Source organism: Prosopis cineraria, unplaced genomic scaffold (genome assembly GCF_029017545.1).
Source record: "Prosopis cineraria cultivar Desert tree isolate PC_DT_omini unplaced genomic scaffold, ASM2901754v1 PC6, whole genome shotgun sequence".
Taxonomy (NCBI): domain Eukaryota; kingdom Viridiplantae; phylum Streptophyta; class Magnoliopsida; order Fabales; family Fabaceae; genus Prosopis; species Prosopis cineraria.
The window spans coordinates 366,200-380,398 of record NW_026555337.1 but is presented as its reverse complement, the minus strand read 5'-3'; the positions used below and the strand labels follow the sequence as shown (position 1 = coordinate 380,398).

At 31.1% G+C, this 14,199-nt stretch overlaps 1 protein-coding gene across 2 annotated transcripts; it reads left to right on the top strand.

Moving 5' to 3' along the window:
- Nucleotides 1-11,072: 11,072 nt before the first annotated feature.
- Nucleotides 11,073-14,103, top strand: LOC129313385 (uncharacterized). 2 transcript variants are annotated; one of them, XM_054956430.1, is made up of 8 exons: nt 11,073-11,224; nt 11,310-11,407; nt 11,509-11,579; nt 11,707-11,801; nt 12,662-12,770; nt 13,149-13,162; nt 13,480-13,568; nt 13,655-14,103. In XM_054956430.1, exons 1-8 carry the CDS (start codon nt 11,174-11,176, stop codon nt 13,662-13,664), a joined length of 537 nt encoding a protein of 178 aa, XP_054812405.1. In that variant the 5' UTR covers nt 11,073-11,173; the 3' UTR covers nt 13,665-14,103. The 2 variants fall into 2 exon arrangements, with proteins under 2 accessions (XP_054812405.1, XP_054812404.1); XM_054956429.1 differs by having other exon boundaries at nt 13,480-13,581.
- Nucleotides 14,104-14,199: the final 96 nt, after the last annotated feature.

The following is a 14,199-nucleotide window of genomic DNA, read 5'->3' as shown; positions in this document are numbered from 1 at the left end:
TTGAATGGTGTCAAAAGAAAATTAATCTATAATTGATCATATCCCAAAGTGTCAATAATTTTATTAACATAATTTTCACTCATACTCTAATACCTAAGTATTTATTTTATTTTATTTCATTTTTTTTAAGAATTTAGTCTTAGTCTCTTGAATTTTAAAATTTAATTTCATATATTTGAACCTATCTACTTGGTTCAATAGTCTCCTTCACAATAATTTCATTCAAATAATTTTCTAATATCAAAAATTCTCCTTTTATTCCAAAAATTTGCACATAAAAATACCCAAAAATTGCAAACTTAATTTCAAGCCTAGAATCATTATTCTATAGTCATAATAATTTATTTCTCATCTCAAATAATCATCTAAATATCAACAAATCAATTTATATTTTTAGATTTAACCAAAAATCTACCCATAGGGATCTAGGTATAAACTCAAATGCCTCAAATTTCAATTCTATCAATAAAATAATACTCTAAAATATTTATGACACTACTAACAACCTTAAAACCATATTTATTCAACATAAATTCATCCTTCTTCTAAATCCTAAATTTTCTACCACCACAAAATCAGAAACCAAAGAGAAAAGATGACTAAAAAAAATGTTTAGAACACTTACTTAGTTTTAAAATACTTAAAATCTCATATAAAGTATCCTATTATGGATCTTCACCTTCTAAATCAGTCAGCCTCTCCGTCAGCATTGCTCGCTCTCTGCCTCAGCTTGCGTATAGGGAAGAAATGAAGAAACGAAGGAGAGATGGTGGTTTTATAAAAAAAAAATACTGCGGGTCCCACATATTTTTTTTATTGTTTCCTATTTCCTCTCTCTTCTTTTTTTTATTATATATGTACACACATTACACCGAAAGCGTCCCTCCTCCCCAATTTTTTTATTTTTATTTTATATGTAATCATGGCAGCTGAAAACATCTCTTCTTCTTCTTTCATTTTTTTTCTCATACCTTTTCTTCTTCTTTTATTAATAATAATAATAATAATAATAATTTAATATTTTTTAATTAATTAATTAATTTTTTTAATTTTAATTTAGAATTATATTTAGATTTAATAATCATCTCCTACTAATTTGCTCACCTCTAAATATTTTTCAAAATTTTTATTAATCTAAATTAACTATTAAAATTTAAATTGGGATGTTACACGAAGGCATAGGAGTTATGGGTGTTTAAAAAATTTTCAACGTTGGGTGCCTTTCAACATCGGGTGCTAAGGCAACCAATATTAAAAGTAAAAGTTTTATTTTTTTAATTAATTAAGTTTCAACATCGGGTGCCTTGATCCTCCTATTTTGAACTAAAGTTTTAGATTTTTTTGAGACCCACCAGTAATTAAGTTACAGCTCTATTCTTATTTGAAATTCTCCCTATATCATAATCATAATTAAGGATTTATACATGCTAATCATTTGAGGCATACATATATAAATTGTATATAGATAAGATGAAAGAAGAAAACCAATTTCAAATCATCAAAACAGTCTTATATATAAAAAAATAATAGTTTATCATTATAGACTCACTCGCACAGCCAATATACTCATAACGATTTAAATTTAAAATTGAAGTTAGAGGAATCAAATATTCCATACCTAAACTTATTAAACAAATTAAAGAATCAAACCAAAAATTGTTTCACAATATCACATAATCACAAAAATATTTTAAATAAGAAATTCATTGAAGAAACAAAAGGGAGATGGAGTTCATGGCCACAAATTTTAGTTTAATTCACGGACTAATATAAAAAATAAATTACAGAACGTTTATGTTTTTTCTTTTTTAATTTTTAATTTATTTTTAAAAGAAAAATAGTAAAGGTTTAGGATTTGAGCTCGAGCCCATTTTTAAGTTTAGAAATTTTGTTAGATTAAAAATCTTACACTGAACCTTATAAAAATAGATTTTAATAAACAAGGGACAATGACAAATATGTTTCAAGGGATCAATTTTATTCAAGATAACTTTTAAGACATTCCCAAATATCATTGAAGTCCAAAAGGTCCTTACGAGGCCTTAAAAGTCCTCATTGACCATGTCTGAAGCTTTGGACTCCGTCTCTTCATTTCGATGTCTAAATCATATATGTGCCATATACAAAATTCCTTCACAATCCCATAAACATGACATGAGCATGTAGAGAAGAGAAGAAAGACTGAGAGAGAATTCTATCACACTCAATTACATACAAGAAGAGATTGAGAAAGATGTAGATATTGTTGACAAAAGCTAAGAAAGTTGACAACACTAAACTCTATCACACCTTAAGTTATTTTGTTAAATTCTAACAATAGTTTGTAAAATGCTAAGAAGGGACAAAATTAATGAGTAGGAATTAGTTTAATTTGCTTTCGGGCTCTTTTTTTTTTTTTTGGTTCTTGGTGGACTTCATCTTTAGGTTATTCATCAAAGAATATACTTGGCCAAATGGTTTTACTTATGGAAAACATACTGCAACAATGGGTTCTTTTGGGTTTACGGGTCTTGCTTATTATTGTGCTTATTAATGGCCTTGATAAATTGATGGAAGATTTCTTTCATTAACTTGCTTTTTGAATTTTTCTAGCATACTAATTGTTAGAGCTTATTTTAAAACCTTTTACGAGTTACTAAAGTATTATTATTACAAGATCTAGGTTCTAAGAAAAAGTTTCACTTTGAAAAAACTTTTGCACTTTAAATAGAACCTAGTTCTAGAATTTTTATAGACTCGAGCCACATAACAAAATAACATAATTAACTTAATAAAAATTCTTTGAGGGTAAAATTGTCTTGGATTAAAGTTTGGAAGGTCCTTAATAACTTTAAAAATATTGTTTAGAAGTTAAATAGGCATTTTATGGCCCAAAACTTGATTTATAAAAAAAAACCATGTACTATGGGATTTCCAAAAATCTAGTAGTTAAGGTTGACTTTAAAAATTCATATATTAAGTTTTATAGGTTCAAAAAGTACTTTCTTTGGCTCTCTAGAAAACTATATATGTCCTTGATAAATAAAAAATATTAAACATGACATGACATAACCCATTTGATATAGTTTATATATAGCTTGTTTTAAAGAAGGAAAATTAAATCTTGCAAATTATTTGATCATTTTTAAGAATTTCAACTAATACTCTATAATTTACAATCTCATATAGTAACATTTATAACTAGACTTTCTATATCTAAGAATGAAAACTGAATCTCATAAATAATGGGATCATTTTTATGAATTTGCAGCCACTGCTCTACAAATTGTAACTTTGTGTAATATTTGCAGCTAGAGTTACAATGGTTAATAGAGTATATTTATTGAAACTAACTAATTTGACATTTTTCAAGATGCTCTTTATTGAAGTTGTTTGTGAGCCACTGTTGTAACTAGTATCTTTTTTGTAGCAATCAATCAATGATCTTGGCAACTATATTTGCCTCACCTACCCAATAGAGGAAAGTAACTTGGACAAATTACATCTCTATCATCATTTATCATTTGTAGATCCAAATCAAACAAAGGGCGAAGAAGAAGTTGAGAAACTTTAATAATGTGAAAATGAAGTTTTTGAGTAGATTTGCTCTGGTGGCTAATTAACCATAAGAGGAACAAAGACAAATAAGGTTCTTGCTTCTATGGTAGTATTAACTGATTGAAGAGGGTAGGGGAAAAATCCAAATGAACTTTAATGATGTTTATATGTGCTATAATTAATCATAACTGATGCCATGTACCAATGACTTAGATATGCTTTTTTTGAATTTGCAACTTAAAGTTCCTTACTTTGCCAATGATGTTCCCATTTTTGATTTGGAATAAAGTTTAACATGGAAATTTAAGATAAATGAATTGGTCAGAGGTTTGCAATTACTTCTCTCAAATTTGCAACTTATAATTTCCAAATTTGCTAGTAAGATTCGCACTTTTAATCTAAAATCATAATTTTAACATAGAAGATTGAAATAAAAAAAATAACTTGATTAGTTACAAGGATTTACAATTAGTACTCCCTATTCAAAATCTGAAAATTAATTTGTAAGCCAAGTTCCCATTTTTAAGTTAGATATTTAATATAAGAAATGATTTGGTCAGTGTTAGATAATTGCAACTACTACTCCTTGATTTGCAATTTAGTGTTTTCATATCTGCAAGTAGTATTCCCATTTTTAATTTGAATTATAAGTTTGGCATGAAAGTTTAAGGGAAATGACTTGATTCATCCTAGAGATTTGCAACTACTACTTCTTAATTTGCAACTCAAATTTCCTTAATTTGCAAGTAACATTCTTTCTTTGTTTTTTTTTTAATTAGAACCAGAAGTTTAACATAGTTTTAGGATGAGAAATGACTGACGTAGTTTTAGGGCTTTGCAACTACTACTCCCTAATTTGCAATGTACAGTCCTTAATTTACAATTAGAGATCTTATTTTCAATTTAGAATAAGGAGTTCAACATATAAATTTAAAACAAGAAATGAATTATTAATCCCATGGATTTGAAACCTTTACTCCAAAATTTGTGACTCCACGTAATTTATTTTGCAAATAGTATTCCTCCTCTAAAACACACAACTTAACATTGAATTTTACCCAAACAAGTTATATGTTCAGGAAAATAAGATTTGCAACTGTGGATTCAAGAGTAGAACTTGTAAATTTGCAACTTTACATAGCATGATTTGCAATTCAATTTCCCAATTTTAATTATAGAAAAGAAATGATTTTAAACTTGTTATCCTGACAAATTTACAATCACTACGTAAAGGGTGTCCTAAATTAAGACTTAATCATCAGACTAACTATAGTAAATTAAGGACTAACCCAAAAGGATTATCCTATAAGAAATTAACCTAAATAAATTCTTAATATATATTTTCATAAATGATTCAATATAAAGGGATCCCAAATTTTTAAAATATTTCAAGAACTCATATCATTCAATTAAACATATGCGGAAGCATGATAAAGAAAATACATCAACATGGGAGAAGAGCTTCCCCCTTTATTTTCTCTCTATGCCTTACTCCATAATACATATATACATATTTACAACATAACACTTGTCCACTCAAACCCTTCCATAACTAACAACGGGGGGCCAAGGTCTCAATTACATTTATTGTAACATCTTGATTTTTATATAATAAAGAAATTGTGGAATTTAGGTTTTGAGGAAAAAAATGATAATAATAGGAATTTATATTATTTGAGGTTATTTAGAAATAATATTATGATTAGGTATTTAATTATGAATTAAAAAATTTAAATTTAAAACCACATAAGCAATATTTAGTTAAGATATAATACATAAATAATTTTTTTTATGTGTGTGTTAAAAAAAAAGAAGGTAGAAGGAACAAAAAAAAAGGGGGGGTGGAAGGTTGTTGTTTCTAAGTCCAACATTGGTTAGATGAGGGAAGAGAAGAGGTGCCTTCATGTATAAAAAGGAGGGGGTGTGTGCATTAGGAAGCATGAGAGGCTAAGATGCAATTTAGAGGAAATTGCAACTTTTGGCCCAAAGGTTTGAATAATTAAATTCAAACCTATAGTTTTTTTAATATAATTTTGGGACTCACAATCCCATTTTTATATTATTTTTCTCTCTTCCTCTCACGTTGCTCAGCGTTTTCTCGCAAGGGGGATTATTTTCTTTTTCTTCAGGTATGTTCTAACTTTCCTGTTTAGATTAGCATTTAAAAATTCATTTAATTACAAAATTAATTTTATAATTATTTTCTAAATAATATTAGCTTTCTAGTGATATGATTATTTTGTAGGATAGAGTAAATATTTTGATTAAAATTTTTCTATAGGATAGTTAATCTGATGATATGATGGATTAAAAATATAGGTTAAAACTCTTAGGAATATAATAAATATTATAGAATATTTTCTTGAGGTTGAAACTCATGTTTAAGAATTTTTGAGTTAAAATCTAGATCTATATGGTTGAATTTATGTGGAATCTGAGATGTAGGGATAAACCTATGATTATTGAATATTTATTAAAGTATGAATAGGTATTTTTGAGGTTATAGAAAGGTGATTTGAGGCTTCAAGATAATTTTAAAATTTAATTTATTTTTGGACGAATTTTTAGAATATAGAAGGATAAAATTGTGATACTAGAAGTGATTTGAGGATAAAAAAATAGTTTATTAGGGTACGAGAATTTTAGAAAAGAATTTGGAAAGTTAAATGAGGCATAAATCTTAAATTAGTGTTAATATGGATTATAGATCTAAGACTTTCTAACTATTTAAATTAGAGTTATTTATTTTAATGTAAAATTAATATATAGTATTGTGAAATAATTATGTAAATTATATTGACAAAGATAGTGGTGAAAAAGGAGTTGTGAAGGAGAACTTGTTATTCAAGACACAAGGTAACCATTATTAATGTGTTGTGATGGATGTGTTTGTGAATGGTTATGTGTTGTTTTATTGTTTGGAAAAATTATGAATTATTGAAAATAAATATTGTATATACTTGTTTGAAATTATTGCCAAGTGGGTTAAAAATTTATTTTTGTTTATCATGATGAGATATTATTGTTCGGATATATTCCTGTTTGGATATTTGAATGATGCATGACTTGTCAGGGTATTTAATGTATGGTGTTAATGGGAATTTCTGTTCGGTTAATTATTACCACGTGGTAAGCCCTCATTGGATCCAATGATTGGCGTGTCGCTTGGTCCAACTTACCTTTGGCCGGGTGATTTGGCGTCCGAGCATGGTGAAAGGAGGATATAAGGTGCAGTCATGCAATTAAATACTTGTTCGGTTTGTTTGAAAATATTGTTCGGTTAAATGTTTTGTGTGCCCACTTAGCAATCGCATGATTAGTTACATCTACATGCATCATTACATATTAATTTTTGGTTACTGGGACTTTTAAGTCTCATTCCCAGTGGTTAATATTTTTACAGGAGCGAATCCGGCCGAGAAAGCACCAGAGGTGTAATTATGGTGTATGAGACACCATCTTTTACGCTGCCTCTTATTTTGGATTATACAATGTATCTTGTGCCAACTTAGGACATATCTTGTCTATGGAGCATGTAAACTCTAATCCTTTTTATTAAATGCATTTATATGTCCAAGAGGATTATGTCTGTCCCTTTTGATTCATGACCTAATTTGAATAACATGCTATGAGGATCATGTCTGTTCCTCATAGTTTTAATTACTTTTTGAGATATTTTAAGACCTGTGGTATATTGTCTTAGATGTATCATGGTAGAAATTTTTCTACCATGATAAGGATATGATAAGGGTTCAATGAATAAAAAATGATTTGTTGAATTAATAATTTGCGAAAAATCGGTTTGTAAAATTGAGGGTGTTACATTTATCACAATGACCATTACCTAATCATCATACTCTATATATCATCTATTCATTAATAGCCCATCATGTGCATGAATTTTCCTTTTCATTCACATATAATTAATATCAACTGCTCACCCTTGGACATCAAAAACACAAAGGAAGACCATAACAACATTCAAGTTCTCAAATTAAGAAGATAATAACTATTTCCACTTGTACAAATATTTTGGCCTGTTAATATAGCACAAGAATCAAACCACATTCTTCAGGACCCAAAATACATTTTCCCTAACACAAAACCTATAATGCAAGTGGATCAAGAATATATTATCCTAGTTGGCAATATCATAAACTAAATACATATATCAAAATAAAAAGAAAAAGGCCTACAGAAGTGATTACTATCACTTGGCCTATTGCTCCTTTCCTCTGTTCTTTTGAGATAAGCTAGCTCTTGTAATATGTTAAAAGAGAGGGGTGAGTACAACCACTCAGTAACCAAGGTACATTTGAGTTATACAAATGTATGATAATTATTTATGAATGCAAGTGGCCAATAAATTTATCAAGGCGACCATGCAAACAATCACATTAATAACATGTTAATCACATTAACATTTAACTCATGTGAATAATTTCAAGAATAAAGTCAAGTACAAAATTTACACAAGTGGCCACATATACATTATTCGCATAATTACTACATGTTCTCATTTTTATAATTATAATTATATTCTCAACATAACCATCAATCACTCATATAGCATGATAATAATAATATGCATGATCAATCTCTCCCTTATATCCCCCTTTATTTCCTTTGATATGAAATTCGTGGGCCAACAACCAAAAGGGATCGTCCATGTAGTGAGACTACCCAAGGCCTTAATCATATCATGAGGGGCTACCTGGTTAAGGTTACCTTACTCACTTATGAATACGGTTTCCCCCAAATCACACACTATGGGGTGTCATACCCAAAACTCCAGGTAGGCCAGTAGGGTCAAGTCCCTTAATAGGAACAATGCCACAGTACCTTACAAGATAAGTAGTGGTTATAACCCCTAGGATTATTGGTTAATAGCCAACTACCATATAAATTTTGCATAATCACTAACTTTTTCACTAAGGCGAACTCCCACCATATGATCATACTCATGAGAAAATACATTTCAAAAGCTCATATATATAATTCACAATTATCCCACATGCTCATCAACTTTCTTGCTTAACAAACATCAAGAATCATCATATTTCAATCATGCCTCTTACATTAATTTTTATATTATCATATAAAACTACATTAGCATCATATAAAACTCAACATGCTCATATATAACTCATCACTATGCATAATCCACAATTTATAATCAAGGATGTACACATCATCATCAACCATGAATCTCATTACTCACACCAAGTCACAATTAACTTGATCACAAATCCTCGAGTCTCAACTAAGCTACATGCATTACAAATAACCATTTCAAATTTTATATATATATATATATATATATTCTTTTATTTCATCAACATAATTAATTAACTAATGTACAAATGCATAAAAATAAATTTTTCCCAGTTACCTCAACCTTTGAGAGGTCAAATGTTACCACTCAAATTACAACACTTTCAAAGCTTTTCAAAGTTTGAATGGTGTCAAAAGAAAATTAATCTACAATTGATCATATCTTAATGTGTCAATAATATTATTAACATAATTTTCACTCATACTCTAACACCTAAGTATTTATTTTATTTTATTTCATTTTTTAAGACCTTAGTCTTAGCCTCTTGAGTTCTAAAATTTAATTTCATGTATTTGAACCTATCTACTTGGTTCAATAGTCTCCTTCACAATAATTTCATTCAAATAATTTTCTAATATCAAAATTTTTTTTTCCAAAAATTCGCACATAAATATACTCAAAAATTGCAAACTTGATTTCAAGCCTAGAATCATTATTCTATAGCAACAATAATTTATTTCTCATCACAAATAATCATATAAATATCAACAAATCAATTTATATTTTTAAATTTAACCAAAAATCTACCCATAAGAATCTAGGGATAAACTCAAATGCCTCAAATTCTAATTCTATTAACAAAATAATACTCTAAAATATTTATTACACTACCAACAATCCCAACAACCAGATTTACTCATCAAAAATTTATTCCTTTTTCAAACCCTAGATTTTTTAAAATCTCAAAATCTGCAGCTCAAAGAGAAAAACGACTAAGAAAAATATTTAGAACACTTACCTAGTCTTAGAATACTTAAAATTTCATTTGAAGTATCTTATTATGAAGCATCACCTTATAAATCAGCTCTCATCGACGACGCACACTCGCTCTATATCCGTTCTCTCTGTCGTGCGTGAAGAGAAATGAGGAAAGGGAAGAGAAAATGAGATCAGAAGGGTGGCTGTGTTGTTTTGAAAAAAAAAAGTGTGAGTCCCACGTAATAATTCACACCCTACTTTCTCTTCCTTGTTTTCTTCAATGCACACACGTGAATGAAATTCATCCGCCTTCCCTTTCTCTATTTTTTTTTACATTATTTACACCTCAAGACTCACACAAAAGCAAAAATTACTTCCCTCCCCCTCTTCAATTTTCAATTTTTTTTTATGTTTCTTTTCCTTGCTCTTTCTTTCTTTCTTTTTTTTTAATAATATTATCATTACTATTTCTATTTACTATAAAATCATAACTTAGGATTTTAATCTAAATTAAATTCACTAATAATCTTCTAACTAAAATTATTTATATCTAAATATTCCTCCAAAATTACTCGTTTACTCTAAATTAACTTAATTAACCTTAGATTAATTTTTAGAATGTTACACACTACACTTTATTAATAGTTTTAGCTGCAAACTAATACTCTAAATAGTTGCAAATAAGAGGATATTAGTTGACGTCCTCACCAACTCATAAAATTTGGTAACAAGCTCTGTTTCTTAAACCGCATTAGTCATAATGTCATTTTTATAATAGGAAGTTTATGACTAGAAAACAAAGCAAATTGAGGGTAACAAATTCGGAGATGAGGAAGACAAACAAACTCTAGTTCTTCAACTTATTTTTAGATAACAAGAAAATAACCAGTGCTTTGATTTCTTGACACGAATGGAAAAAGAAAAAAACTTCTCAACAAGCATGATTCCTACACGCGAAAATATTGCCACAACAAAAGTTAAGGATAGCAGTAAAAAAAAAAAAAAAGTAATTCAATAATTACTCCATTCTCCCTCAATTACGAACTCAGATTGAAAAAGATAATGAAATATTCCCTCTCATCTTTCAGTTTCACACTACCCTCCTTATCTCACAACACAGGGACCTGTCATACTATTTCCTAAGCCCAACTACAATGCAGTAATGATTGAAAAGCGTAAGATTGAGCTTCAATGACATTTGTTAGAGTTCTTTCTATGAGGGCACAGCACATAAGATCAGGGATTTGGGTTGGAATTAGTTGTCGTATTAGGAAAACAAAAAACAAAAGAAATTGTGACAACAGCTCATAAGGGCATTAGAGTCTTTTCCCTTTTCATCATATGATCACTCAAGGACCCATGGGACTCTTTAATCATTGCAGAATTTCTTGGGACTTTACTGTAATTAAACGTGTATCTCGGGACTTTAGTGTCATTCCTCCTTCAAACCATCGGCGTGTCAAGCCGGATTGGCGAAACCGCAGAAGGTTAGAAACGATCTTACTGGGTTGCCAAATGCCAATATTCTTCAATGCTCGTCGTCATCGAACGACGCCGTTGAGATATGGATAAACCCAAAAGGGGGTCGTGGCCTCCAAGTCCATGGCGACACTGACGGTGATGACATTGCTCGCTTCCCTCACAACCTCTCATGTAATGATTTCTCTCAATTGCCTTCAACTAAATTCTACCCCTCTTCATCTTCTCTCTATATGCTTATGCTCTTTCCGTTCTACAGTTCTTCCCCATTAGAAGAAGTTGGTGCAGGGACGCTATTGCGAGTCCCAATGGCAGAGGCATCTATCTTCACCACATGCAGTATGATCCGTGGGGAAGGTTATTTGATTGTCACTGTATCTCTAACTCTAGTGGAAGCGCCTTTTGTTTTAGCTGAGAATTCGGCTTTTTATAAGTTTTGTTTTTCGCTTGCTTTCCAGCTTCAAACTCTCTAATCCTCGCTGGGTAAATCTCGAAAGCTTTAATACCGCAATTTTGGCTCTTAATTCAGGTACCTACACCATCCACATCATGTCTCTACCAATTACGCGTTTCGCTATATTACATATTGCGCTCTTGTTTGCTATCTTCGCTTCTATCCCATTGATATTCTGTATTCTCCCCCCCCCCCCTTGTAGGTTTCGAAGCATCGATTACTGATTCAAGTGAAAGTTCGGCAATCTTAAAAAATGCCAAAATCGTTGTAGAATCTGAAGATGGAAATAAGCTACAAGTGAGCATGCAAACTCTGATTTAGAATTAAAATTGCTGTTCTCACTCGTGCAGGAAATGATGTTACGTTCTCGTAAACTTTCACGTGTGATTTTCTCCCAAATTGTTTATTCCTTTACTTCGATGCTCCGCTACTTTCAAAATAAACTCATTGATGAAAATTTCTCGTCTGTTTTGTTGCCCCTCTACCTACTGAACTGTTGATGCCTTCTCCATATATGGTGAGTAGGATGTGATTTATAAAATGATTCAATTTTATAAAATGATTCAATCCTTGCTACGGAGAAAACATATTATTGCATTGTCGTGATTCTTGAGCTGGGGAAAAATTCCTAATGAAAATTAGCAGGTCCTATTGTCCAGGTATCTGGTAAACTTGAATTAAGGTACATGCTTACTTGATTTTGGTTCGTGACGGGACTCAAATATCTTATATCTTCTGGCTTTTATGATCTTTCAGTCAAAGAGCACCGATGAAGTTTGTCAAAAAAGTTGATAACCCACGAAGAAATCCTTTGTAATTTAAGAATCTAATCTTTGTATTTAGATTTTCAGCCTAGCCTTCCTGTTGGTATTTACTTTGTTTACTCCGTATTTTTCATGCTAACCGGTCAAGATAGAAGCTATTATTGCCGTGCACATCTTTATGCGATTGATAATTATGTGATCTGCAGCGTCAAATATTCACATTGTGGCTGCAATAGAATTCTGTTTTAAACCTTTGCCTTTTTGTCACAATTAACCTTAGTGAAATGCATCGTAATAATCAGATGAAGACATTCATGTATGCTTTTTCTTGTAACATCCTATTATTGTTATTAATATTGTGACAATATCTCAAGCAATTCATATAATTGGCAGCTAAGAGTGGACTTGACTGGGGATCAAACACAAAGGGTATTTAATCATGTCCTTACAAACTTAGCTCGCACTGCCCCACCAATTCCAGGATTTCGACGACGAAAAGGAGGTAATTACTGAAAGATGGATTGACATTGATATGCAATGGGCGTGTCAGTCAGTTGCTGCATTTTTCTCTCCCGTCTCCAACGTAGGATTTACATTCTGGCCTTTGTTTTTCTTTTAACCTCATGCGCCGACTGGCGGAAATGCCCATTATATGAGCATTAAGGCATGAATTTCTTGTAGGCTCCCTCGATCAAATTATTATTGATTTACTTTGAATAATATTACTGTTTGAATTACTTTGGTTAATGTGATTTTTTGCCTTGAACTTGTGACCCAATCCCCTTTTGCTCGTAATTTAGTGTTTCAGCAGTTTTAAGAACGTGTTACTATTGAATGCTTACTGAATTACATTGTGCATGTGATGTGGGAATTGCTCCAGGAAAGACATCCAAGGTGCGTTACTTCCACTTTATATTAGAATAATTATTATTTATTATGGTGCCTGTCATTATATGTAAATTACTTTCCTGTATAGGGTTTATAGCATCCATTGAAGTATAATTACCAGCTGCTCAGACTATCTATTTTTTATTAACCCAACTTTTTATATCAACCCTTGGTCCCAAGTTGTCGCTTGGCCGGTTGGCTGTCCCTGACCAACAATATCAGTGGAGGTCTTGTGAACAAAAAATTATTGCAATACAATTATGGAACAATCTGATATATGTTGTAGTGTTCTGTCAGATGATTCATTTTGGCAATCCGTGCAGGTTCCAACCAGCTTTCTTCTGCAGATGCTTGGTGAAGAACGCATCACAAAGTTTGTTATACAAGAAATACTCAATTCAGCAATGGCCGTGTATGTGAGAAAGGCAAGTGATTAGTATTCCATACACTGTAGTGATGATATAGTCTCACACTTTTGATGATCCGACCCTATACCAGGAAAACCTAGATATGAAGGACCAGAATGTAAGAACCATTCAAACTGCAGACGAACTTAAACAGTCATTCACGCCAGGAAATGAATTTGGCTTTAGTGTTATAATTGAGCCTCAGAATTCATAAAAAGTCATGTCGACATGATTCTGTCTCGCATGCCCTTTCACTTGAGTCCGATAGCAGGCGGATTGCGCATCTATTGCGTGCGAGGAAAAAGTGGCGATTCAAATGCAGGTGGCAGAAATCATGCAATCGACTCGCCAAACGTTAGCTTGGACGTTACTCTAGAAAACATTGTTGCTGCAAACCTTGCCATGTTTGTGGTGCTCTGCTCATACGAATTAGGTGATGTTATTAGTGTTTTTTTTTTTTTGGGTTCTCTTCAAATGCGAGATTAATGAATTTTTGCGGACAGCTTATATGGTATAATTAAAAGATATTGGAACACAAAACGGCCCTAGCATGTGTTGTAGCGATAATGAATGTTTAGTATTGAAATTTACGGAGGGTTCGTATTTAAGGAAAGTGCTTATGTTGGTGCTGCCCTT